Source organism: Oryctolagus cuniculus, chromosome 2 (assembly GCF_051225735.1).
Source record: "Oryctolagus cuniculus isolate XC-2025 breed Fujian yellow rabbit chromosome 2, ASM5122573v1, whole genome shotgun sequence".
NCBI classification, from domain to species: domain Eukaryota; kingdom Metazoa; phylum Chordata; class Mammalia; order Lagomorpha; family Leporidae; genus Oryctolagus; species Oryctolagus cuniculus.
In genome coordinates, this window is record NC_142868.1 from 93,151,222 (window position 1) to 93,177,979 (window position 26,758).

At 46.3% G+C, this 26,758-nt stretch overlaps 1 protein-coding gene across 1 annotated transcript; it reads left to right on the top strand.

The window, feature by feature from the left end:
• Positions 1-18,741: 18,741 nt before the first annotated feature.
• Positions 18,742-24,975, top strand: TCIM (transcriptional and immune response regulator). The gene has a single exon (XM_008273928.4). It carries the CDS (start codon positions 23,750-23,752, stop codon positions 24,068-24,070), a length of 321 nt encoding a protein of 106 aa, XP_008272150.1. The 5' UTR covers positions 18,742-23,749; the 3' UTR covers positions 24,071-24,975.
• Positions 24,976-26,758: the final 1,783 nt, after the last annotated feature.

Consider the following 26,758-nt stretch of genomic DNA (forward strand, 5'->3'; position numbering starts at 1 on the left):
TGGGAGACTCAGCTGGAGAGTCCAGGTTGCTGGCTTCAGTCTGGCTCCGTCCTGGGGCATCCCAGCCATCTGGGGAGTGAACAAGTGGGTGGAAGAGCTCTCTCTCTGTTTCCCTCTCTCTCTCAGTCACTGTCTTTCATATGAGTAAATGAGTCTTTAAGCAAAAATAAAATAATAAATGATAATAGCCATCTTGACTTGAAGTTCATTATTACTTTGCATTGTTAATTTTTGCCATAATTATTCATTTACATGCACTTTTAACAATCCTCAAAACAATGTAATCCTTTTGGCATTAAATAAGTTAAAGATATCCATATTACAGAATGGTTCTATTTGTATGTTGTCTTCTATTCATTTTTTTTCTACTGCATTTCTTAGGATTTTCATTAATTCTATACAAATTATTGAAACTATTTGAAAATAGTTCTGCAGTCAAAGTTACGAGACTCTTCCATCTCTTAATCTAGAGGTAGCTCCATTTTGTTGGATTTTGAAGCTATTTCCAAAAGGAAGATTTAGTTTCCACGTCATTTCTTCCAGTTAAACAACAATTATTTTTCTTTCAGCAAAATAGGAGCCAACATTGTGGCACAGCAGGTTAAGCAGCCACCTGCAATGCTGGCATCCCATATGAGCCCTGGTCTGAGCCCTGGTTCAAGCCCCAGTTGCTCCACTTCTGATTCAGCTTCCTGCTTATGTGCCTGGTAAGGCAGCAAAGAATGACCCAAGTACTCGGGCCTCTGCCATCCACATGGGAGACATGGATGGAGTTCTAGGCTCTTGGCTTCAGCTTGGACCAGCTCTGGAAATTGCAATCAATTGGGGAGTACAAAAGCAGAAGAAATATCTCCTCTCTCTCTCTCTCTCTCTCTCTGTCTTTCTCTAGTTCTTTCAAATAAATTTTAAAAAAAGGAAAGAAATGGAACCTGATGCTTTGCACCAGCCCAACCCAAGGACTCTCAGAACATCTGTAATATATTACTGGGTACAACTTTCCCCCAAAGACTTAATTCTGTTTTTACCTGTCAAGTCATCATTTGCTCTTACTCATTTATGCCATTAGCTCTTAAAAGGCATAGGTATTTTCTTCAGAGTGCACATTGCAGGGTCAAGTGGCCACGCCACTCACCCATCACACACATGCAGGAAGCCAGCTAGGACCAACTGCCTTAGGTCCCTCCTGCACCTGTGTTGATGCTTAGCAGGTGCAATGATGAACTGTAGAGCAGTCGATTGGATTCGATTGCAGGGGTCTCAATGTGCCTGCTGATGCAACAAAGTCGATCCTCGTGATTCACAGATTCTGTATTCGTGAATTTACCTACTAGCTAAGCATTTGTTCTTAGCTACTGCAGCCGTTTGAGGTCGTTTGCAGAAATGTACATACCAGTGCTGAAAACTCTGTTGCCTGACATGCACGCACTCAAACGAGGTTTAACCAACAGACATCCTGCTTTTGCGTTTCATGCTGTAAACAAACGTCCTTTTTGCAAGTCTGTTCGCTGGAAACATTCTGTCCCAGTCAGCCATGGCCATTTCCGCAGTCAAAACAGATGTCACTGCCCTTGATCTCACGGCTACACAGTCTAATTCCCTGTGTTGCTGGAAATCAAGACATCATTATCCTCTGCTATAAAAAGAGAGCTGAGGAGAGAAGAGAGGCATGTTCTAATAACCCTTGTTTGAATCACAAGAAGAACTGAGGGTTTGCCACTTGTTCTCCTTTACAGGGTCTTAGAGTCTGCATGGTTTTGAACGACTTCAGTTTTCCAATCACTCTCTAGGCGGAGCTGCCTTGTAGTTAGGAACTGAGTGACTTCTGATAGCGTGCAGTGGGGTACTGCTGGTAGAACAGAAAGACAGAGAGAGAGACAGAGGGGTGTGCTTTTTCCTGACTCCCTTCCTGTTTTGCTTCTTGTCCTGATAACCTCAGATGCCTGTAAGCAGAACTGTTTGCCCGTGGGCACGAGACAGAGTGTGCGTTTGTGCATGTGTGTGGTGTCGCGTGTTTGAGGGTGTGTGACCTCGGCATTTCGTTTCTGTGCCTTGTGCAAAAAGATTCTAGGCAAGGTGATTGTTTCTCAAAAACACAAATCAAGACCTTGTGAGTGGCTTCACAGTTACGGTTTTCTGGGGCTTCAGTTGGGAGTTCTTTTGTGTGGCCTTGTGAACACTTGGAAAAATGTCTGAAGTTTCGACTTCATTCCAAGATTGAGAAAACTCTGTAACTTACTTAAAGCCATGACAATTCACCTTGTTGTGTACTGCACTAATGGAAACTCAAGAGATGACACTGAATTTTTGGGAAGAATCAGACTATTAATTCCCAGTGAGAATCTAAATTTCATCATACTGTTTTCCTCCTGCTTTTGCCTAATAATATTAATTCACACTTGTACATGAAAGAAAAGGCTCCAGATTGGTTGGCAAAAGGGAAGCCTCTGGCCTCTGGTGTGCCCGAGGGAAATCATTCTGCTGGGGATTTTAGCTGCCTTATCTCACTGGATGCAAGATTCTCTTGCATAAAAGTGAGGTTTCAGATCTTGCTCCCCAAGAAGATCACATAATAGCCTCTAAATTTATTTTATATTTTAAAAAAGATTTATTTATTTATTTGAAGGAAGAGTTACACAGAGAGAGGAGGAGAGGCAGAGAGAGAGAGAGGTCTTCTATCTGCTGGTTCACTTCCAATTGGCCACAACATCCGAAGCTGAGCCGATCCAAAGCCAGGAGCCAGGAGCCAGGAGCCAGGAGCTTCTTCTGGGTCTCCCACACAGGTGCAAGGGCCCAAGGACTTGGGCCATCCTCTACTGCTTTCCCAGGCCATAACAGAGAGCTGGATTGGAAGAGAAGCAGCCAGGTCTTGAACCATTGCCCATATGGGATGCCAGCATTGCAGGCGGTAGCTTTACCCACTACACCATAGCGTCAGCCCCTACATTTAACCCAGCATCTCCTCCACATTTCTAAGAACTCAGCTTTAGGCACAACATGGAAAAGAAAAATGAAACCAAAACAAACAAGGAGATAGAAAGCAAGCCAAAGGAAACAGAAGACAAAGACAGAAAGAGGAAGAAATTAAAAACCTTTGAAGCAACTGTAAAACCATCACAATGACACGTGACATTCACATTCAACCCACTTCCAGAAATTGTCAGAGATGACCTACAAATATTAAATATTAGATTAAATATTAAATATTAGATTATGAAGACCAGGGCCTGCGTTGTGGCACAGCAGGTTCGGTAGCTGCTGAGATGCCGGAATCCTGTAGGAGCTACAGTCTGAGTCCCCGCTGCTCCACTTCCCATCCAGCTCCCTGCTAAAGCACCTGGGAAAGCAGAGGAAGATGCCCAAGTGCTTGGGCCCCTGCATTCACGTGAGAGATCCGTATGAAGTTCCTAGCTCCTGGCTTCAACCTGGCACAACCCATGACTGGGGGCCTTTGGGGAGTGAATCAACAGATGGAAGAACTCCCTTTCTCTCTGTAACTTTATCTTTTAAAGCAATCAATCTTCTTTTAAAAAAGTGATCTTCAAAAAAATTATTAAAATTACTATCAAAATTTTGAAAAAAAAAAAAGCAATAATGAAAGGGAAGCATCAGTGAAGCTGGGAACACTGACTGAAGACATTTACAAATATTAAATGTCAGGGGGCCCGGCGCTGTGTTGCAGCGGGTTAACGCCCTGGACTGAAGCGCCAGCATCCCATATGGGTGCCGGTTCTAATCCTGGCTGCTCCTCTTCCCATCCAGCTCTCTGCTATGGCCTGGGAAAGCAGTAGAAGATGACCAAAGTCCTTGGGCTCCTGCACCCACGTGGAAGAAGCCAGGAGCTTCTTCCAGGTCTCCCACGCAGGTGCAGGGGCCCAAGCACCTGGGCCATCTTCCACTGCTTTCCCAGGTCATCTGCAGGTAGCTGGATTGGAAGTGGAGCAGCCTGGACTCAAACCAAAGTCCATTTTGGGATGCCTGTGCTGCAGGTAGAGGCTTAACCCACCGCAAAATCTCACAGATAAGTGTGGTGTCGTTCCCGCAGTAAATCTGACACTCCATACCCTTCTGAGCCATTGTGCTTGCTTGATCTCACACCTAAATTGTCCTGTCTGGTATCTAAGTTGCTGTATGGAATTATGGCACTACCATAATGTCAAACTGAAACAGGTGCTATTCTCTTTGGGACTGTGTGGTGGGCAAAAACTAGAATGAACTTGATGATTGTAGCCTTAAGGGACAGTGAGGACATTATCATTTAACAATGAATAAAAAGAAATGTATGCTATATAGTTGAAAATTTGTCAAAACTATGGTCTGGGGCCAGCGCTGTGGCGTAGTGGGCTAAGTCTCTGCCTGCAATGCTGGCATCCCATATGGGCGCTGGTTCATGTTCCAGCTGCTCTTCTTCCAATCCAGCTCTCTGCTGTGGCCTGGGAAAGCAGTGGAGGATGGCCCAAGTCCTTGGGCCCCTGCACCCGTGTGGAAGACCCGGAAGAACATCCTGGCTTCAGATTGGCTCAGCTCTGGTCTTAGTGGTCATTTGGGGAGTGAACCAGCAGATGGACGACCTCTCTTTCTTTCTGTCTCTATCTTTCTACCTCTCTGTTGCTCTACTTTTCACATAAAAAGAAATCTTTAAAAAAAAAAAAGAAAGGGAAAATATACATAAAGTGAAGTTGACGTGTTTGCTAAGGAGATCTCAGAAATTTAAAAATGCCAATTAATTTATTTTAGCTACATATGGTAAGGGTTCAATAGAGAAAAACAAGCTGAACTAAAAAATAGCACATCTGTCTTTAAGCAGAATTTGGAAGAAATATTAAGGATTTGTTCCTTTATAGACTTGAAAATAAATGACTTCTTATTTCTCTAGATGACAAAGAACTAACCTCAATGTAAAAAAGAATCAGGGCTGTGACTACAAGGCTCTTCATTAAAACTTTAAAAGCATTTAAGAACCCTGCATAAACTCACTCGACTAACCAATATAAGGATTTCATCCCACAGCACCCACATCTTCAGCCTAAGCCAGATGTGTGGATTTTGTGTAAGGGAAGCAACCCTAATAAGATTGAGGAAAAGCCCACAGACAGAATGCTTTGCTGTCGTTATACTAGCAGAAGCATCCTATGCCTGGATGAAAAGGAGCAAAGATTGAAAATCTTCTGCAGGAAGCAGGAGTTCCTATTTCAATTACTCTCCTGTGAGCTCACGAGGACTGCCTCAACCGGCATCACTACCTTGGTATTTTGTGTGTGAGCAGCTGATTGTCCCATAGCTCTGGAGGCTGGAAGACCAAGGTTGAGGTACTGGCAGGGTTGGTTCCACCTAAGGGCTGTGAGGAAGGGCATGTCCCGCGCCTCTCTCCCTGGCTTGGACATGGCCGTCTTCTCTCTGCTTCTCCTCATTTCACTTTCCCTATGTATGTCCGTGTCCAGATTCCTCTCTTCAAAATATTTATTAGAAAGATAGAGACACACAGGGCTCATTCCTTGAACACCCACAACAGCCAAAATGGGGCCAGGCTGGTGGCAGGTGGCAGGAACTCCAGGGCTCCCACGTGGATGGCAGGGACCTATCTGCTTGAGGCCTCAGCTGCTTGCCTCCCAGGTTGCAGAGTGGCAGGAAGTTGGACTTGAAAGCAGAACCAGGACTCCAACTCAGGCACTCTGATACAGAATGCGGGTGTCCCAGCTGACTTGCTCACGGCCATGCCAAATGCTGGCTCCCAAATTCCTCCTTTGTATAACTGTGCCAGTCAGTTGGCTAACAGTACGTCCTACCCAGAGGAACTCCATCTTGTTTACATAAGCAAGGGCTTTTTTTGCATATGCAGTTACTCTGCTTCCAACAAAGTTGATCTTTTGAGGGAGTACGGGCTATAGCTTTTGAACATATGAATTGGGATGCGGGAACAGTTTAATTGATCGTATGTGCTTATATCACCAGTGTACAGTGGGCATGTGCGTGGGAACAGCTAACTTGGTTTGTTCATAAGTTTTCAGATTAGGGGCCGGCATTGTGGTGCAGCAGGTAAGCCATGACTTGCTGCTTCGGCATCCATGTGAGCGCTGGATTTCGTCCCGAGTCTCAGCTGCTCCACTTCCCATCCAGCTCCCTGCTGATACTCCTGGGAATGCAGTGGAAGACGGCCCAAGTGCGTGGCCCACTGACACGCATGTGGGAGACCCGGATGGAGTTTCCAAGCTGCGGGCTTCAGCCTGGCTCAGCCTTGGAGAGCGAACCTTTGGGTGAAGACTCCTCTTTCTGTGTCTCGCTCTTCTCTGTAACTCTGCTTTCTAAATAAATAAATAAATTTTAAGAAACCAGAACACCTCCCAGGCGTGTGTGTGCGTGTGTGTGTGTGTGTGTGTGTTCATGTGCATGTATGTATTCCAACAGCAGAGATGTGGGGAGATGCTCTAATGCACATTTGAGAGAGAGAGCTGTTGAGTCATAATTTCTGGAAATGAGGAGCAGTGAAGGTAGAACTGAAACATTTTCAAACTGCAGTAGTTAAAATAGTGAAAATGGAGACGTTGGCCCAGGAAAAGAAACAACGCAGGAGAGGAAAGTTGAGAATTCCATCTTCTCCTAAAAGAGTAAAAGTTGACTACAATAAACAGGAGAATTTCACACAACTAGAAATTTAACTCTAATAAATGAAACCACAACACAGAGTCCACAAATACAGCCCTTGACAAATACACCGTAGTCAATCACTAGATGACAATAAGAGCCAGTTAACACCCTCCAAAAGATTTTTTTTTTGAAGTGTGAAATCCAGACTCCTCATCATGATCTGTAAGAGCCAGGGGGCCTGGGTCTCTTATCTGTGTGACGTCACCACCTGCAACACTCACCCTGCTGCAGGCAGCCTGGCCTTCTTGCAGTCGGGAGACAGAGCAGGCCTGCTCGCCTTTGAAAGTCTGGAGAGTCGTCACCAGTTTCTCAACTTGCAGCGAGCCAGGCAGATGAATAAGACCCTTTCTTATCACTCGGTGCCGTTTCCAGCAGGAACCACAGGGTCAAGCTGTGTGAACATGTCCGTGGTGTTTGTAGGTCACCTTTCCTTCCAGAAGTCTCTTTCTCCTGGAGGGCTCCTGAAATCTTACCTTGACGGTACCTCCCAACCTGCCCCTCACGTGTAAGGATGATCTGTTTTCAATGGCCTTACTCTAGTTTGCTCATGAACTTGTCACTACCCGAAAGTAACTTATTTGTGCAATCTTTTAGTTAGTTGGTTAGTTAGCTATCCCTTTAGATGGATTATTGTGAATCTCCTGTCGCTAGATGGTAAATCCAGCAAGGGCAGGAATTTTGTCCCAAACCTTTTTACAGTGCCAGCACCTAGACCAGTGGGTGCCATAGAATATAGTATGTAGTATGTAGTGTGTAGAATGCAGTATGTAGTATGTTTGTAGAATGCTATGTAGTATAATGTAGCATGTAGTATGTAGTATGTTTGTAGAATACTATGCAGTATAATGTAGTATGTAATATGTGAAATGTAGTATGTAGCATGTTTTTGGAATTCTATGCAGTATAATGTAGTGTGTAGTATGTAGTGTGTAGCATGTTTGTAGAATGCTATGCAGTATAATGTAGTGTGTAGTATGTAGCATGTCTGTGGAATGCTATGCAGTATGCTGTATAGAAGGTGTTTGGTAGAAACTTCTGAATCATTTTGCAGTGAAGACATTGTTGCCAACACTCAAATTGGAGAGCCCATGATCAAAAACGATTGAGACATTTGTTCGTAGACTTAAAAAACCCAAAGAACATATCAAAAATGAAATCATGAGACAATACAATAAGAAAACTATTTGCAAAATGCTTGTCACTGGCTCAAGTTTTTTTTTTTTTATTTTTTAAAGATTGATTTATTTATTTGAAAGTCAGAGTTACACAGAGAGAGGAGAGGCAGAGAGAGAGAGAGGTCTTCCATCCGCTGGTTTACTTCCCAATTGGCCACAATGGCTGGAGTTGAGCCAATCTGCACCCTCGTGGGAGACCTGAAAGAAGTTCCTGGCTTCGGATCAGCGCAGCTCCGGCCATTGCAGTCATTTAGGGAGTGAACCAGCGGATGGAAGACCTCTCTCTCTCTCTGCCTCTCCTTCTCTCTCTGTGTACCTCTAACTATCAAATAAAAATAAATAAATCTTTAATAAAAAAGAAAGCTCATAAAATGGAATTAAAAAGAGGATTATTTTGCAACAAAATCTTTAAATCCATATATAGTTTCTTAATAATGTGTATTTTTCATGAAATTTTTGAAAACTCCTTGTATATAAGGAATATATAGAAAAAGAATACAAAGAATTCATAAAATAAAGACTGGCTTTCTTAGAATTAACATAGATCACTAAAGCAATGAAATGTCATTTTTACTTAGCTATAAATTAGTTGCCAGATATATGTTGTGAGTGTAGAGGGAATTAAGTACACTTCCTGAAGCAGGGATGAACTGATACAAAGCCATAAAATCATTCGTACACTTTTACCCTACAAGTCACCTACAAGGAGTCTTCAAAGAAACTGTGAAAAATCAGGCATGAATTTCAAAATTTTTGCAGCAAAATAAACTCATCCATTACATCCATTCTTCCTTGGTTTTTTTAAATAGATTACTTTATTATGTAACATGCTGACTAACATCGGATTCCTGTACGTTTTTACGAGCCACAGGGCAACGTTGTGACACGGACACACAGCATAAACCAGTCAAGCCAGGCATCCGGGCTTTCCACCTCGCTGCTCTCACCTTGTGACTGCAGCCTCGCAGCAGTCCTGTCCTCCCGGCTCCACAGGGTGCATAACAGACTACCGTGAACCAGGGTCACCCAGTGTGCCGAGGACCAGCAGGACCGCGTGCTTCCAGCTGACTGTGTTGTGGCGCCCACCATCCAAGCTCACTCTGCACCTCTCCCATCCTGTGTCCAGTCTGTCGTCAGCTCCGACCGCTGGTTAATGTCCCCATAACAGGGAGCATTCGTCCTTTGTGTCTGACTTACTTCATGCGATATAATGATCCAGTTACATCCAATTAGTCACAAACGTCAGGATTATATTCTTTGCTTTAGAGCTGGATATTAGCCTAGCGAGTATGTAAGTCGTATTTCCTTTAGCCACTCACCTATTGCTGGAGATCAAGGGAACTAGATTCCGTATTTGACATACGGGGATGAGCACTGCAGTGGACCTAGGAAGGTGTTATCTCTTTATTACACTGCTCTCAATGTCTCTGACTATATATTCCCAGAAGAGAAGAATTGGGTCAAATGGGAAACCTAGTCTTATTTCTTCATTTTTTTAGGACTCTCCAAACTGTTCTGCACAATGGCTGTACTAATTTGCATTCCCACCAACAGTACAAAAGGGTTTCCTTTCTTCCACATACTCATCAGCATTTCTTTCTGACAGCTCACTGTGGTTTTGATTTGCATTTTCCTGATAGCTAGTTTTGCTGAGTCATCTTTCAAGTTCATGTTGCCCATGTATACTTCTTTTATTCCCCTATTTTAAAAACCAGGATTGTTTGTTTCACTGTTGTTGAGTTTTTTAAAATTTCTCTTATATTCTGAATATTAAACCTTTGTCAGATGATTAATTTGCAAATGTTGTCTCCCATTCTGTAGGATGTGTCCTAACAGTCCTCACACTCTTGTTTCCATTGCTGTGCAGAAACCTCTTACTTTGCTACAATCCCATCTTTCTTGGGTCTTATCCAAAAAGCCATTGCCTTTACTGATGTCTTGAAAGGTGTCCCCTGTGTTTTCTTCTAGCAGTTTCGTAGCTTCAGGTCTCACATTTGGATCTTGATCCACACTGAGGTGATTGTTGTATAAGGTGAGAAGTGGGCGAGGAGTGTCCGGGCTTCAGTGTCCTGCACACGAGAGGATGTAGTTTCCCCAGCACCCTTTATTGACCAGGCTGTCCTGTCTGCCGTCTACATTTTTGGTGTCTGTGTGAACGATCAGTTGACTATAAATTGGTGGAGTCTCTTCTCTTCCAGTGTTCCATGTGTCTGTATTTATGTTTTGGTTACCGTAACCAGTAAGTCTTGAAATATGATATTAAATCCACTTTTCCCTGAATTTTTTTTTTTTTTTTTTTTGACAGGCAGTGTGGATAGTGAGAGAGAGACAGAGAAAAAGGTCTTCCTTTGCTGTTGGTTCACCCTCCAATGGCCACCATGGCCGGCGCCCTGCGGCCGGCACACCGCGCTGATCCGATGGCAGGAGCCAGGAGCCAGTTGCTTTTCCTGGTCTCCCATGGGGTGCAGGGCCCAAGCACCTGGGCCATCCTCCACTGCACTCCCTGGCCACAGCAGAGAGCTGGCCTGGAAGAGGGGCAACCAGGACAAGAACCCAGTGTGCCGGCGCCGCTAGGTGGAGGATTAGCCTATTGAGCCACGGCGCCGCCCCCTGAAGTTTTTGAAGTGTCTTTCCATATGAGTTTTTCCTTGGGGAAATAATCAGATGGAAGCAAAGATTTGTTAGACCCTCTGAGTGAGGATGCTAACACATCGAGAGGCAAACCCCAAAGACTCAGAGTCCAGACCGGCTGATGCAAAAGCAAGAGGATTTATTCGGCGTCTGCACAGACGGGCCTCCTGAACTCGGGAGTCCAGAGAGCACCCCCAGCACAGAGCCACACGGTTTATATACCCGCATTGACCAATCAGAAGCACTATAGTGTCCATGCACACAGCAGTCCAATCCATGAGCTGATCATGTGAAAGGCATGCGTCTTCTATCCAATCAGCTATGGGATCACATGGGAGGCATGCACACAGCAGTCCAATCCGTGAGCTGATCATGTGAAGGGCATGCGTCTTCTATCCAATCAGCTACGGGATCACATGGGAGGCATGCACCTCGTCGCCATTTTGTTGTTTACTTCTTCAGCAGTTCCTTCCCCTGCCAGCGCCATCTTGTTCACCCTGAGGGGGACGACGTCTCGCTCCCCTCGTTCCCCTGGAGGGAGAGCAGTGTCCCGCTTCCCACACCGTTATCTGAGTATTAGGAGGCATACAAACTGGGTTAGGTCTTAGCACAGCCAGGCACAAGTGTCGCAGCTAGCTAAGCATAGGGTCCCTTATTTTATAGCTGCACCTAATTTTAGCTTTGGGGGAAAAAGTTTAGGGCTATAATTTTTAAACTTTAATTTTATTTGGGGCAAAGGTGACTTCTTGTTTTTAATAGTGTTAGCTTAAGTCACTCCATCTTGGTTTGATTTTTAAGGTTCTTCAGATTTATGGATGACAATTTACAGAAATGCCATTTATAAAACAGTAATGGCCTAGATATCCAACCACAGAGTACATGTTAAGTGTGTTCATGCAGTTAAGCATAGGACAAACATTTGAAGTCACAATCACATAAAAAATTCACACAGAATGTGAGTAAAAGAAAGCAATATTTGCATAGCCACCAAGAGGGCGTGATACAAGAATTGTCTGTTGTATATCCTAAGCGCTTAATTTTTGATAAATAGATTCACATTTATGTATATGTATTTTCATGAGTATATACACACAGAACAAAGTGAAAGAAAATACACCAATATCCTTAACAGTTCTCATTTTAGGCTAGTAGTCCTGTGACCAATTTTTTTTCTAAAGATTTATTTATTTGAAAGAGTTACACAGAAAGAGGAGAGGCAGAGAGAGAGAGGTCTTCCGTCGGATGGTTCACTCCCCAATTGGTCACGATGGCTGGAGCTGAGCCAATCTGAAGCCAGGAGCCAGGAGCTTCTTCTGGATCTCCCATGTGGGTGCAGGGACCCAAAGACCTGGGCCATCTTCTACTGCTTCCCCAGGCCATAGCAGAGAGCTGGATTGGAAGTGGAGCAGCCTATTCTCGAATCGGTGCCCATATGGGATGCCGGCGCTTCAGGCCAGGGTATTAACCCGCTATGCCACAGCGCCAGCCCCTCATGACCAATTTATGTTTTTAGCATTATTCTTTTGTGCTTACTAAATTATCTTAGAAACTTTTATTACGTTTATAATTTATATTTATTTTTATTTTTTGTAAAGATTTATTTATTTATTTTAAAAGTCAAAGTTATAAATAGAGAGATCCTCTATCCACTGGTTCAATGGCCAGCACTGGGCCAAGCTGAAGCCAGGAGCCAGGAGCTTCTTCCAGTCTCTGAAGTGGGTGCAGGGGCCCAAGTACTTGGGCCATCTTCCACTGCTTTCCCAGGCACATTAGCAAGGAGGTGGATTAGAAGAGGAGCAGCCGGGATTTGAACCTAAGCCCATATGGTACAGCAGCTTTACTGGTTATGCCACAACCCCGGCATAATTTTTAAAAGAAAATTTTTAGAGAAATGATTTTTAAAAATGTAATTTTTAAAAGAAATGATAAGAAAAATAATGATAAGTTATACTCAAACAACCAGAATTACTTGTCTGCAATTACGCAGTACATATTGAAAGATATTGGAAGGTTTGTTTCTTGAAGCCTGAGCTTTGCTCACTGGAAAAACTTGAATTTTCTGTACTGGGACCTGATCTCTGAAGTGGAACCCACTGAAAAGCCTTTCTATTTAGCAAACAATGTAATATCAGCTCAGAGCTAACTCAGCAGATGACGAGAGGAATTATACAGCAACTATCATACCCAGTTTAGCAGAATCTAAATTTGGATTCAAAACTCAGGGTATTTTCAAGATGTAGGGAAAAAAAATCACCATTTGGGGGGTTGTTTCTTTTTCAAACCGATGAGGGCAGCTAAAAGTAGGTTACCGGGATCTTTCCACCTGCTACGTTACATGGATTTAACTGGCTTTCTCTACCCTTTTCAGATTGGCCAGCTACTGTTATTGTTCCAAATCTAGATCCTCACTACCAAATCATACTGGAACATGCATTCCTCACCTGGCACAAATGACATTTTTATAACTCTCCATACATCTGGGACACGAAACAAATGGGCTGGAGTCACTGCTGACAGAATTATATTTATAAACAATATTTATGACAAAGGGCTTTGTTCAGAGATTATCTGAGTTTATGTATTCATTCAACAGATATTTATATAGCATTAATTCTTCCTAGCTGTTGGGTGAACTAGATAGGTAACTTGTGTTTTCAAATATATACATTATATAGATAGATAGATATAAACATTATATATAAGTACACATATTATAAATGCATATATTTATTATATATGAGGATATCCCAAAAATTTCATAGAAAAATGGAAATAAAAGAATGTACATTTTCCAGGAACTTTTTTTTTTTTTTTGACAGGCAGAGTGGACAGTGAGAGAGAGACTGAGAGAAAGGTCTTCCTTTTGCCGTTGGTTCACCCTCCAATGGCCGCCGCGGCCGGCCGCGATGATCCAATGGCAGGAGCCAGGTGCTTCTCCTGGTCTCCCATGGGGTGCAGGGCCCAAGCACTTGGGCCATCCTCCACTGCACTCCCTGGCCACAGCAGAGAGCTGGCCTGGAAGAGGGGCAACCGGGACAGAATCTGGCGCCCCGACTGGGACTAGAACCCGGGGTGCCGGCGCCCAAGGCGGAGGATTAGCCTAGTGAGCCGCGGCGCCGGCCCCAGGAGCATTTTGAAGACTCCTGTACAAAGGGATATAAAAATTACTTCAGGAACTAAACACTATGGATACATTAAAATAGAATTATGGGATAGAGAATTGATTGGGAGAAGCTCTTGAATGAATTCTGCCCTGGTTTCCTGGGGCTTTTGTACAAATGACCACAGATTGGGTGACATAAAACAATCAGATGTCTGATTGTTCTTTCTGCAGGCCCCAAGGAACATCCACCTTTTCAGCTTCTGGCTGCTGCTAGACGTCTCTGGAATTCCTTGGTTTGCAGCTGCCTCCCTCCAATACCTCCTGTTGGCTTCTCAGTGTGACCCAGTCTCAACTTGGTGACAATTGCTAAGCCCTCGTTTCCAGAGAGGGCAGCAGGGATAGGTTCTGGGGGCCAGGGCATCTATGTATCATTTTTTTTGGGGGGGAGGGACACAATATGACCCCATAATCAATGCTAAAAAGAAGCCTCCTATGGAAAGGGGATGTTGGAAGTAGGAACTGACTGCTGAGAAAAGCGAAGGCATAAGGCAGCCCTGGGGCAAAAATAGTTCCATGAAGAGGATATTGTAGGAGTCCTCCAGAGGTTGGGGTAAAGGGACAGAGTGTAGGAGGAAGAAAGGCCAGGGTGGCTGGAGACAAAGAAGGAGAAAAGGAATGGGGGAGAGGAAGGAAGGGAGGGGAAGCTAGAGCCATATATATATATATTTATATATATATTTATATATATATATGCACAGGTGCTTCCAGGATCTGTAGAGAATGGGATGGAAGCACAAGCTTATTTGATACCAAAAAAATGTTGAACTCCACACCTAGTTTTTTTCATAATAGGCTTTTCCATGAAGGTTTTGATGGATCCTCGCATACATGAATTGTGGTGATCACAGCACAACACAGAAGCAGACATTGAACGGAGACAGGAGGAAGAGACGGGCGCCTGACCAGGATGTCTGCATGGAGCTCTGTGGTGGACTCCCCACCAGACCCAAACAAAACATGGGGCCTTGTGCATTCACCTCTTGCCCGAACCTCAGTTTCCACAAATACCCCCATGCTTATCTACAGGAGCCCCGGGTGCACAAATGTGCCTAGAATTGAAGCAACTTGCAAAACGCAGCTTCTCTGCCCCCTCTCTCCTCTCCCCACACCTGGAGCCCTGCTGACCAGAATGCTGGTTACTTATTGACAGTCATCAACTACCCCACTGGTCAATTTGCACCCAGCCGCTTTTTCAGACTAACTTTTCTCCAGCATGTTTCCCTCTCTCAAACACACACACACACACACACACACACACACACCAAATCCCATCCCGCAAACGCACCTCTTGCCATCCCGCCATCAGCAAAATAATTGGAAAAAGTCTCCTGGGCAGGAAGGTATCTGGGCGCCTCTGCAAGACTGTGTCACCTCCGCAGGTGTGCAGCAGTTAGAGAAGCAGCAGCCGCAAACTTGGGGAGAAAGAGTGGAACTCTGAACCCACGCCCTCAACACCCCCAACTCTGAAAAGCACAGGCGCAGTGGCTGCGGTATTTAGATTTAGTGTAAAAGATCCCAAAACATGACTGTTGTCCAAACGGCCTGCTTGCTACCCATGCGGTGTGATCTGGGATCGTTTACCGCAGTTTTGTTGACTTCTAGGGATGATGCAGAAATAGTATGAACTAAGCTGAGATTTGGTCCACAGTCTGTTTATTTGTTTTTTAAGTGTCTTTAAAAAAAAAAAGATTTATTTTATTTATTTGCAAGACAGAGTTACAGAGAGAGGTGGAGCCAGAGAGAGAGGTCTTCCATCCACTGGTTCACTCCCCAGATGGCCGCAACAGCCAGAGCTGTGCTGATCTGAAGCCAGGAGCCAGGAGCTTCTTCCAGGTCTCCCATGCGGGTGCAGGGGCCCAAGGACTTGCACCATCTTCTACTGCTTTCCCAGGCCACAGCAGAGAGCTGGATCGGAAGTGGAGCAGACAGGACTAGAACCAGCGCCCATATGGGATGTCGGTGCTTCAGGCCAGGGCTTTAACTTGCTGCGCCACAGCGCCAGCCCCTTAAGTATCTTCTTGTATCCATGATTTCTGTCCGGGAGCAGAAAGAGGAAGGAAGGTGAGGCCACACTGGGCCTTTGCACAGCGTGAGCTTTTCGTGAGACCCCAGGGTTCTCAGACAGGGAAGCACGCAGGGCTGAGGAGCCATTAACCTTGCAGCTGCTCCCAGCGGGCCCCTGGCTGGGCAGCCCCACCTCCTGCTGGGCTCTGAGCCGGCTCCAGGGCCCCAGCAGGCTTGCCAAGAACTGCAGTCACTGGCACCGGGGCCAGCTGGCCACGAGGCAAGTCCAGAACTCGGTGTTCTGCAGTGCCTTTGCGGTTAGACAAACAGAAAGCTGAAGGTTCCCCCGGGGAGAGCTGGGGACGCGGAAGCAGTCCTACTGCAGGTGAGCGGAGCGTGCCAGGATGCTGAGCCCGTGCCCTGTGGGAGTCAGAGTAAGCAGATACCAGGCTGGGCACCAGCAGGCCCTCCACGCATACGCTGCGCTTTATTGATAGCTGCCACTGGCCAGATGTGGCAATCCAGTGTGGGTCAGTGGTGATGCGACTGAGGAGAAATCCAGCCCAGAAGAAGAGCCGACCAGGGCGCTGAGTCTCTCTGTGATGTTAGGAGACTGTTTGTTATACGTGCAAATGCTGGCTGCAAGAAAAACATTCTCACAGAAAAATCACTCTCTCAAAATATTAATAAATTTATTAATAAATAGTACTTTAATAATTAAATAATATTAAAATTAATAATAAAATAAATCAATGATAAATTAAAATAAATAAAATACTAAAATAGATGAAATCAATAATAAAATTAATTAAGATAAATAAATATTATTTTAATTAATAAATTAAAATATTAATATTAAATATTATCCCAGGAAAATATTCTCATTCTCCTTTTCCTTGAGGTATGCAAGTGCTGATTCTCTTTCCTGCTGCATTATAATGTTGCATCGAAGAGTCGGAGGAAAAGGCAACTTTGCGCACTTCCCAGATTCGCCGGAGGCCTGCTGTAGGTTTGCTTCTATCACTGCAGGGGCATCGCAACCCTTGTGTCCCTTGGGCTAGAGCCACGCCTCCCCCAGTCTGATCCGCTCAGCGGGTAATTCCAGTTGCCCATGAACTTCAAAAGAAGTTCAAGTTTTATGTAACAGGCAGACAACATGGAGAGCTGCTCACAATGGCAGGAGCTGGGCCCGGCCAAAGCCCAGAGCCAGGAATGCAGGTCTCCCACGTGGGTGGCAGGGGCCCCATTACTTGACCCGGCATGGACGCCTCCCCAGACCTGCGGTGGCAGGAAGCCGGAATCTGGGTCCAGAGCCGGGAATTAAACCCAGGTACCCCACCGTGGGACACTGGCCTCCACTCCTCCATGAAGTACCATCACACTGTGTGTGTGCATAATAGCCGCAGCAAAATGGTTACACTTTTAGATGGGTAACTTGGTCACACTGGCGATGCATCACAAGCAAGATACTAAGAATAATAATTAAATCTGTTCCCACTAATTCCATGCTCCCCATACACCCCGCTGGTGGCTATGTGCAAAAGCTCTTACTCCTTTCTCTCATTAATTCCATGATTAATTTTACAAGGTAAACTACCTCTTCCTGGAGCTTATTTATTGGTCCGATTTCCTACTCCAGGCACCTTTCAGACAGTCCCTAAGTTTTTCTTCCACGTGGTAAGCCTTGCCAACACTGAAACTGAGACGTGGAGTTCCCGCTGACATTTTTCCAGAGTTCGGTGGCTTTGCCATTGAGAATCGGCGCTGACTGGGTTTCTCGGAGACCCTCACAAGGCTGGGAAAAGCGTGGTTCTTAGAAGTCAGACAGAACGCCGTCAGCCTGCACGACAGAAAAGAGCCATGTGAGACTGTCCCAGGCTCAGGTAAAGAAAATAAATGCAGGGGGAGTTTTACAGCTGCCTTGGTTACCCCTGGCAACGCTGGCTAAACAGTTTGGGGCGTGCAGGGAAGAAGTTGTGGGTGCTCCTAGTGGCTCCTCTTTGAGCCCCCCGGGCTCAGCCAGAAGCTGGCGTGGTGTGGGTGGGAGCGCCCGGCTGCAGGAGCCGGGTTCGGGAAGACTTATTTTGACTTTAGTCATAGATGGGAGAAACACACACGCGACTATAAATACGTATAAATAGCTCCTGCTCACTTCCTGAGCAAAAACATGTTGGTTTACGTTCACAACCGTTTTCTTTTTTAAGGGAGCTCTAAATGCCAGGGGCGCAACATCTGAATGTGAGCAGCTAATTAAGATTCTAAAAAGGAACAGCTTATCTTGAGTTTCTTTTTAGGGAAACATTTCAAATGCAGACTGATGGTTTAATCAAAGACAGCTGTTTTATTTCAGATGCCCACGCCTCACTTCAAAGGAGGACTTTTTGAAACATGGTTCTGGCTGTAATTCTTTTCAATAAAGTTGCGGATTTTTTTCCCGTATTTTGAAGAAAGGCTTTGAATACACTTTTTCTCAAGGTTCTTTGTTTTTTTTTGTTTGTTTGTTTGTTTGTTTTTTTCATTTTGCATTGCTTCAGAATTTAGTGTGATTTCCTCTCCATGATTCAAACTAAACGTCGTAATTAAAACTTCGCAATGAAGTTGTTGCTGTCTTCTCAGCAATAATTAAAGATGGGGAACGTATTTAACGAAGCTGGCTGATCAGAAAAGTGTGCTGATGCGGTTTCCAACGTGATTCGCCACAAACGCAGGAGACGTGGGGATATGGGGACGACCCGGCAGCCGCGGAAGAGAAGCCCTCGTCGTGGGCAGCCCAGCCTGCCCGCCCCTGCAGCCCGGTGGGCCAGATGCTAACCACCCCCCACCGCGCTGCTCCTTCCCAGTCCGCTCTGCCCGAGCAGTGTTTGGGGTCTGGATGCACCCTAACTCAGGGGAAGAAAGCACTTCCGGTTGGGGCTCCTCCCCTCTCCCAAGACTTCACCTGGAGACCCCTTTGTCCCTAACCCACCCCCACTCTCCTCACTACACATGGGGCTTCATTAGGGCAATCTGCTCGCTCGCTTGGCAACATCGAAGCTTTTTAAGTGTCGTTCTTGATAGCCCGACAGCCACAATTTTACAATTAAATGTTAAAAACAAGTAGTTCCCTTCCCATGAGTACACTTTTTTTTTTTTTTTTGACAGGCAGAGTGGACAGTGAGAGAGAGAGACAGAGAGAAAGGTCTTCCTTTGCCGTTGGTTCACCCTCCAATGGCCGCCGCGGCCGGTGCACCACGCTGATCCGAAGCCAGGAGCCAGGTGCTTCTCCTGGTCTCCCATGGGGTGCAGGGCCCAAGCACTTGGGCCATCCTCCACTGCACTCCGGGGCCACAGCAGAGAGCTGGCCTGGAAGAGGGGCAATCGGGACAGAATCCGGCGCCCCGACCGGGACTAGAACCCGGTGTTTTTAAAGACTACCCAGGCTTATTGTCCTCAGCCTGATCGCTGATCTCGCATTTCTACCCCAGGGCCTTTGCACAGGACCTTCTGGCTGCATTTAAAGCTCCAAGCTGTGCTCTTCTCCTGTGTAACCCCTACCTTTCTCTATGCTGAGCTTCCATGACACTTCTGTAGAGAGGCTTTTCATGTCCTGACCCGTTTTAAACCAAGCCCTACTTTGCTTTCTCCTTTCAGAAGCTGAGACTTTTCATTTGTGAGCACTTACACAGATTCGTCATATAATTAGATGTTTACTTAATTGTGTACTTTTTGTTGCTTCAGACCTCATCTTCCACAAACATATCCCTCCAACGTATTCCTGAAGCATATGTCCGTTTACCCAGCATGCAGCAGGTAGTGAACGAATGTTTATGAATGAACCTAGCAGTCACTGTCTCAGTGCGTGAGAAGATAACGGAGGAACTTACGGTTTCGGATTTGCAGCCCAGAGGAGATGAGTAAATAGTGAACATAATCAAGAGATTTCGCAATGGAGGGAAAAACACAGGTTTGGAATCAGAAAAGCAGAATTCCAGGATCAACCCTGTCCTCTAACGAGCTCCGCGATTTGGTGGAAACTCTTGGACTTCTGCGACGTTCTGCAACGTGGGGACAATGGCAGCAGTGTTGTAAAAGCCAGATGAGATAATGCGTGTGAAGGTGCGTTGTAACACAGCCTGACGTTCTTGTTGTGGACACACATGCCCAGGGCTCATTCCACTGGAGCTCAGGGTACAAACCCCGCAGAGCCGGCTTCTGTGCCCTATTCATACTGAGGAAGTTGCGAGGGAGGGGAGTGGGTACACAAGGGCGGGATTCAAGTCATGGCTGTGTGCTCACTTTCTTCCCCTTAACTCACATAATAATTCAGCAGCTAGTCATTGGGTATACACCACGTTCCAGCCCCGACCTAGCACTAACTAATCCTAAGGAATCAGAAATGTTCATCTGAGAACATAAACCTAGGTGCCGGTGATGCCAGCAGGGCCAGTGAACTTTCTCTTTTTTGGAGACAAAATTCTGGACGTGAATCCAGCTTTTCAACACTTATCGTGGACCTGTTTGTTTATCCTAAGCGCAGGTCCTTGATTCTGGTCAAAATAAAGGCTGGTCAATAATATCTATCCTTAATATTTTTTGACAGGCAGAGTGGACAGTGAGAGAGAGAGACAGAGAGATCCTTAATATTTTTTAAAAAGTTATTTTTATTTATTTGAAAGTTAGAGTTGCAGAGAGAGAGGGAGAGACAGAGAAGTTTTCCATCTGCTGATTCCCTCCCCAAATGGCCGCAACAGGCAATGCAGAGCCAAGCCAAAGCCAGGAGCCAGGAGCCAGGAGCCAGGAGCCAGGAGCCAGGAGTGTCTTCTGGGTCTCGCACATGCATGCAGGGACCCAAGCACTTGGGCTACCTTCCGTTGCCTTCCCAGGCCACAAGCAGGGAGCTAGATTGGAAGTGGAGTAGCCAGGAATTGAACCAGGCCTATATGGGATGCTGGTACAACAGGTAGAGGTTTAAACTACTGTGCTACAGCACCAGCCCCTGTCCCCAGTATTGTTATGAAGAATAACTCAGATATTAAATGTCAAAAACACGGTATACTAGTCACTTAATAAATGTTCACTTTCTACTTTTCCTGCATTTCACAAATCTCGCTAGATATGAAATCCACCATGCACATGTGTGTATCATTGGCAAACAGCTGTGTTACCATGGCAAGAGACTGGGAGCTGGTGCCAGAAACCAGCCCACTGGCTGGTGGCATTGCCCCCTTGTCCACAGTCTTCATGAACCCCTGGCTTTGCTGTGGAAAGCCCAGTCCTGTAAGGCGTCCGCTTGCAATTTGTGGATGCTTGTGCCATAATGCTTGAAGTTCTACTGTCCACGCCATTCACTGAAAACCGTGTGCAAAGAGAGGAGCGAGCAGGCGGTGGCAGTGAGAGGTTATGAGCAAGCCCCAGCCCTCGGGCTGGGGAGGAAGGACCCCACGCTGGCTCCCAGTGGGTGCTCTTGTCCTCTACACAATTCTGAAACTCCTTAATCTCTCAGATTCATCTGAGAGCTCTTGGGCAGGCCTTCGGGAGCTCTGCTCAGGTCATGTCAAAATGTTATTCAGACTTTGGGAAAGAGAGCTTGTGGAGTGTAGCACAGGACTTCAGGTCATGGGGCTTTGGAGTCAGATAATCCTGGGTCCAAGTTGTCTCATCACAGCCCCCAGGGAAAAAGGAAGGATCCCTATGACTTTCCTGTTGATGCTGTAACAAAATGCCAACAATATGGTGACATTAAAAAAAAAAAAAACAAACACAACATCTTACAGTTCAGGGTTCAGCAGTCTAAATGTCTCTGCAGAGATGTGTTCCTTCTGGAAGGGTTGGAGAAGGGTTGCTCCTTGGAGCCGGCACCGTGGCGCAGCACGGAAGGCCACTACCTGCAACGCCAGCATCCCGTGTGGGCACAGGTTCGAGTCCCGGCTGCTCCACTTCCGATCCGGCTCCCTGATAATGCACCTGGGAAAAGCAGAGGAAGATGGACCAAGTGCTTGGACCACTGCACCCACATGGGAGACCCGGATAAGGATGCTGGCTTCAGCCTGCCCCTGCCCCTGGCTGTTGTGGCCATCTGGGCAGTGAACCAGCAGATGGAAGATCACTCAGTCTCTCCATCTCTCTCCATCTCTCTCTGTAATTCTGACTTTATAAAAAAAAATAGTTTTTTTTTTTTTTAATAAAAAGGATGGCTTCTTGTCTCTAGCTTACAGAAGCTGCCCACGCGCCTTAACTGTGGTCCTTCCTCCATCTGCAAAGCCAGCAGCGACTCTCTACTGAGAAGTGATGGTGTGATACAGTCTGTTAACATGCTGCTTGGGAGCCCACATCTCCTATCGCAGCCGTCACATCAGATCATATCGTAGCGTCACATCCCAGCTGCTCCGCTTCTGACTGGCTCTTGGTTAATGTGCCTAAGGAATCCGTAGATGGGAGACTTCAACCTAGCCCAATCCCAACTGGTGCAGACATTTGGAGAGTGACCCAGCAGCTGACGATCTGTCAGATGTCTCTGTCTCTGTCTCACCTTCTTTCTCTGTAACCCCGAGTTTCAAAATAAATGAATACATCTGTTTTACAAAAGAAAAATAAATAAATAAGGGGACAGGTGAATGAATCAATGTGAGTGCCTGCAGCTCAGTTCTCCAGGGGTTACCTTCCCACGCTGTCTGCTTTCATCCAGATCTGACTTGCGAGGAAGGCAAGGACCGTGTTTTGTTTTGTTTTGTTTTACAAATTATTTACTCACCTGAACAGGTGTAGTTACAGAGAGAAGGGGAGAGAGACAGAAGGTTCACTCCCCAAATGTCTATAGTGGCCCCAGGAGGCACCTGGCCGAAGCCAGTTCCTTCCAGATCTCCCACAGGGGTGTCAGGGGCCCAAGCACTTAGGGCCATCATCCTGCACCTCCCCAGGCTCACTGGTGGGGAGCTGGCTTGTGAGTGGAACAGCCGGCACTCAGCTCAGCACTCTGATACAGGATGCTGGTGTCGCAGGCACCACACTGCAGCGCCAGCCTCCGCGGACTTCCCCTTGACCTGGGAGTGCTCAACCTGGTTACCTTAACCTCTGTGGGACTCCTCCAGAGTCCTCTTCACGGGGTTCTTTTCCCGGGGCGGCTGCCTCCCACTCTTCTCCTCGGTTGGATCCCACTTCGGAAGCTCCCTCGCTGCGGCTCTAACCAGGCTGTGTCACCATGCCAGCCCCAACCGTGCTATTTTGAAGGTCCACGAAGAGAGGTGGCAGTCGCTGGGGAACTTGGAAGCTGGCATTCAGCCTACGGTGACCAGCGCGGGCGACACTGGCTGGCCGAGTCCGGTGGCAGGCAGGAAGAACACCTTCCAATTCTCCCAAAGCAGGCGTCCTGGGTGATTTCCCAAACAAGTTTTACAAGCAGAGGTCAACTGGTTCCTTCTGTGCATTGTGTACTTAACACCCCCGATTTGGTTTCCTGCCCTGCTTTGTGATCGGTCTTGTCACACAAGCCTAAGAGAACGCTGCCTGCTGTCATTATCAGCAGGACATGACGACTGCTTTCAGTGGTGACATGAACATGCACTGCTCCAGTACGGGTTTCAGGCAGTGTCGTGTCAGCGTCCTGTGGGTGAACTCCCATTCCATAACCAGGCAGGTTCCAATCTATCCTTCCTGATGGCTAAGCTTTCTCTAAGTACCCTGGCTTGGCCTCTGACAGGTGTTTCCAAGGTGCAGGTTTGAGCCGCCGGACAGCCTCACAGCCCTTTCAGCAGCTTCCCTGGGAGTTAAACACCTCCCCTTGGCTCCTGGAACCCCGACTTGGGGAGATTTTGAGAGCCTAAGCAACCTGGTTTGTCCCATCGCACGCCCCTGGCTTCAGTTCTCTTTTCAAAGAGAACGTCTGCACAAGCCAGAGGCCAAGGCTAAGGTGAAGGAGAAAGGAACACCAGCAGGCAGCCCCGCCCCGTCAGGGAATGTTGCTTTCACCCTAGGAGAGAGGCTGGCAGCTCAACTGTTAAGCCTGCCCCAGGGCTTTCTTCCTGAGATCACTCTGACATCATCGTGTAATCTGAGCCCAGAGCCCTGGCTCACACTTTAAATAGCAGTTCCTGGCGGATCCTGCCACAGACTCACTGCACAGGCCCGGAGAGCTGAATTCTGGAAGATCCCCACATCGATGAAAGCAAAGCGGAGCCACCAAGCCGTCGCCATGTCCACGTCCCTGAGAGTGAGCCCCTCCATCCACGGCTACCACTTCGACACGGCCTCTCGCAAGAAAGCGGTGGGCAACATCTTCGAGAACATAGACCAAGAGTCCCTGCAGCGGCTCTTCAAGAACTCCGGAGACAAGAAGGCGGAGGAGAGGGCCAGGATCATTTTCGCCATAGATCAGGATCTGGAAGAGAAGACGCGAGCCCTGATGGCGCTCAAGAAGAGGACGAAAGACAAGCTGCTCCAGTTCCTGAAGCTGCGGAAATACTCCATCAAGGTGCACTGAGGGCCTGAGCGTGCAGACGGGACACTCAGAGACCAAGTGAGTTTGTGAGAGCCTGGCAGGCGCAGCCCTGGGGGTCTGCCTTGCTTCCCTGCTGTCGGGGACCATCCTGAGGATGGAAAAGGACGGAGAGCCTGGTGACAGAGACTGGGACCAGCTCCACGCCCTGCGCTGCGGCGGCGCTGGAGAGCCAAATGCTGGGGGCGAGGATCTGCACGCTCTCCCAGCAGGACAGGGCTGACAGCTGTGGAAGAATCTGACAGACGCAGTGAGATCTGAAGATGACAACGCGGCTGGGGAAGGCATGAAGCCGGGGTCGCTTTGTCAGGCCCTAGGACTCAAATCCAAACTGAACTGAACTTTTATTTTCTTTTATTTTTTTAAACAAAGTGGGTAGGGAGCAGGAAGTGGGAGAGAAAACAAGCATAAATTGTTTGCTGAAAACTTTTTTGTTTGCTGAGTGTTTCAGATGGTGCCGAGCTTCAATGTTGTCTGTTGGTGTTGGATTTAAGAGCTGGGTGCTTGATCATTTATTTGCATTTAGTACAGTGCCTGAAAAAAAAAATGTGTGGCAAGGGTGTTAAGTACAAGGCAAGGAATTTAGCAACTCAGTTGAAACCAAACGCCACCTTCTGGTTTGTCAAGGGTTTTTCTACTTGTCAAACAGGCTGCACAGAAGTTTAAAATAATGGGGTCCTTTTGGAAATCCAAAGTACTGTGAAAAAAACTATGTTTCTTAATTTTCTGACTATTGCTAAAATATATTCTAATTAAATCTCATACAGTTATCACAGTCAGCATTAGGACGTGAATACGATACACTCAATAGTTTCTAAAGATGCTATGGTTTCTATAAGTTATTATACCTGGCAATTGATATACAACCATAATAAATTATGATAAACATAGTTGCTCTTGGTCTGTGATACTTGGTCTCAAGGGAGAACATAAATTTGGGTGATAAACGTTCCTAAAGATTTGACTCTAAGAATAAAAGATGCTTTAAGAATTGTTTGCTGTGACTTACCCAGCTCTTTCAAGACAGATTCTTCCATCCAGTATCAGAGGCATTTCTGGGCCCACGTTTCAAATCTAAGACATAGATACAGAAATTCCCAGGCTGGCTTGTTCACATTGCTGCTTACTTAGCCATGAGGGGTGAGTGGGAAAAGACTTCCTCTTCAGAGGAAGATATTTCTTTCTCCCCAGATCACACGTTTTGGGGCTAGTGACCAGGATTCTGTGTGTTATCGTCATCCCTTTCGTATAAACCAATATGAAAAGAACATTAGCATCTCTGCTTATTTCCTGGTAAAATAAAACTGCCCCAGAAATTCTTTCGGAAAACACCCACAAATGTTTTTAAAAGCCCTGAACAGAGTAAAACAAACTAAGTGAACTGTCTGAGATCTTAGGGGGTGGTTATGCGTCAGGATGCTAACAGTCAGGTTTTTAAAAGAAAATCCGACAGTCAAGTGTATTCTCAGATATGAATGAATTCATCTACTGAAGATGATAAAATCATTCCCTTAAGGAGGGGTTCCTTCCAAGAAAGCTTTTGTGAAAGTCATGAATTAAAGAAGCGTGTGTGCACACGTGGGTGTGCCTACATGCGTTTTCCTGGAAGAGGTATTGAGGATTTTCATCAGGGTGGCAGGTGGTCCTGACCCTAAAACGCCCCTGAGGGCAGCAGAGGAAGGGGTTGTCCGGAGGGCTCAGGTCCCAAGAGTGACATCTGTCAAGACGTCCTCCCCTCTGTCACCCTGTCTCCCCGTCCTTGTGCACAGGAATGGCTCCGTGTCCTCTGCATGTGCTAGGACTCCGCATCCTTCCCCACCCAGGCCCATCAATGAGAAGACTTGATTTCTAGTCAAAGACTGAAGTACATTTTTGGTGATGTGCATAGTTCAAGGGCTAGAATTATCATACTTTTAACTCATCACTGCACCACCCTTGCTTTAAATGAAACACAAGGGCTGGGTGATCCTCTTTCCACATTAGTATGTATTAAATTGTTTTCTTGCAACATAGTATCATCATTTTCTGATCACAAGACGGTAACATGGGAGACTAATTGACAGGTAATTTAGATAAGACCCACAGAGATGCAGAGAATGAAATCCTTTCCCACTGATCATTGCAAACTTGCTCTCTTTACCCTCTGCGGAGAGCAGCAACTGGGATCCACACAGGTGAGTTTTATTGCCGCCATGCATTTATCGTTTTAATGCGAGGTGAAAATACACATCATTGGAATGGGGAGCATAGGTTTAGTCCAGATGTCCATCTACAGTCCAGGGATGGCCAAATACATCTCAGGAGAGTTCCCTGAAGTGGGAGAAATAGGCGGTCGGCATTGTGTGCTGCAGGCTAGCCTGCTGCTTAAGATCTGGCATCCCATATCAGAGCACAGGTTTGAGTTCCACCTATTACGAATTTCCATCCAACTCCCTGTGGAGGCACCTGGGACAGCAGCGGAAGATGACCCAAATACTTGGGCCTCTGCCATCCACTTGGGAGACCCGGATGGAGTTTTGGGCTTCTGGTGTCAGCCTGGCCCAGCCCCAGCCATTTGTGGTCATTTGTGAGTGAATCAACGAAAGAAAGATTTTTTTTTTTTTTTTTGGTGTATTAGGTAATTTAATTATGACATAAGAGGTAAGTTCACATGTGTCTACTCAGGGCGGAGAG

Coding starts and splice junctions, on each gene's coding strand:
- TCIM (XM_008273928.4), top strand. CDS start 23,750: ATGAAAGCAAAGCGGAGCCACCAAGCCGTCGCCATGTCCACGTCCCTG.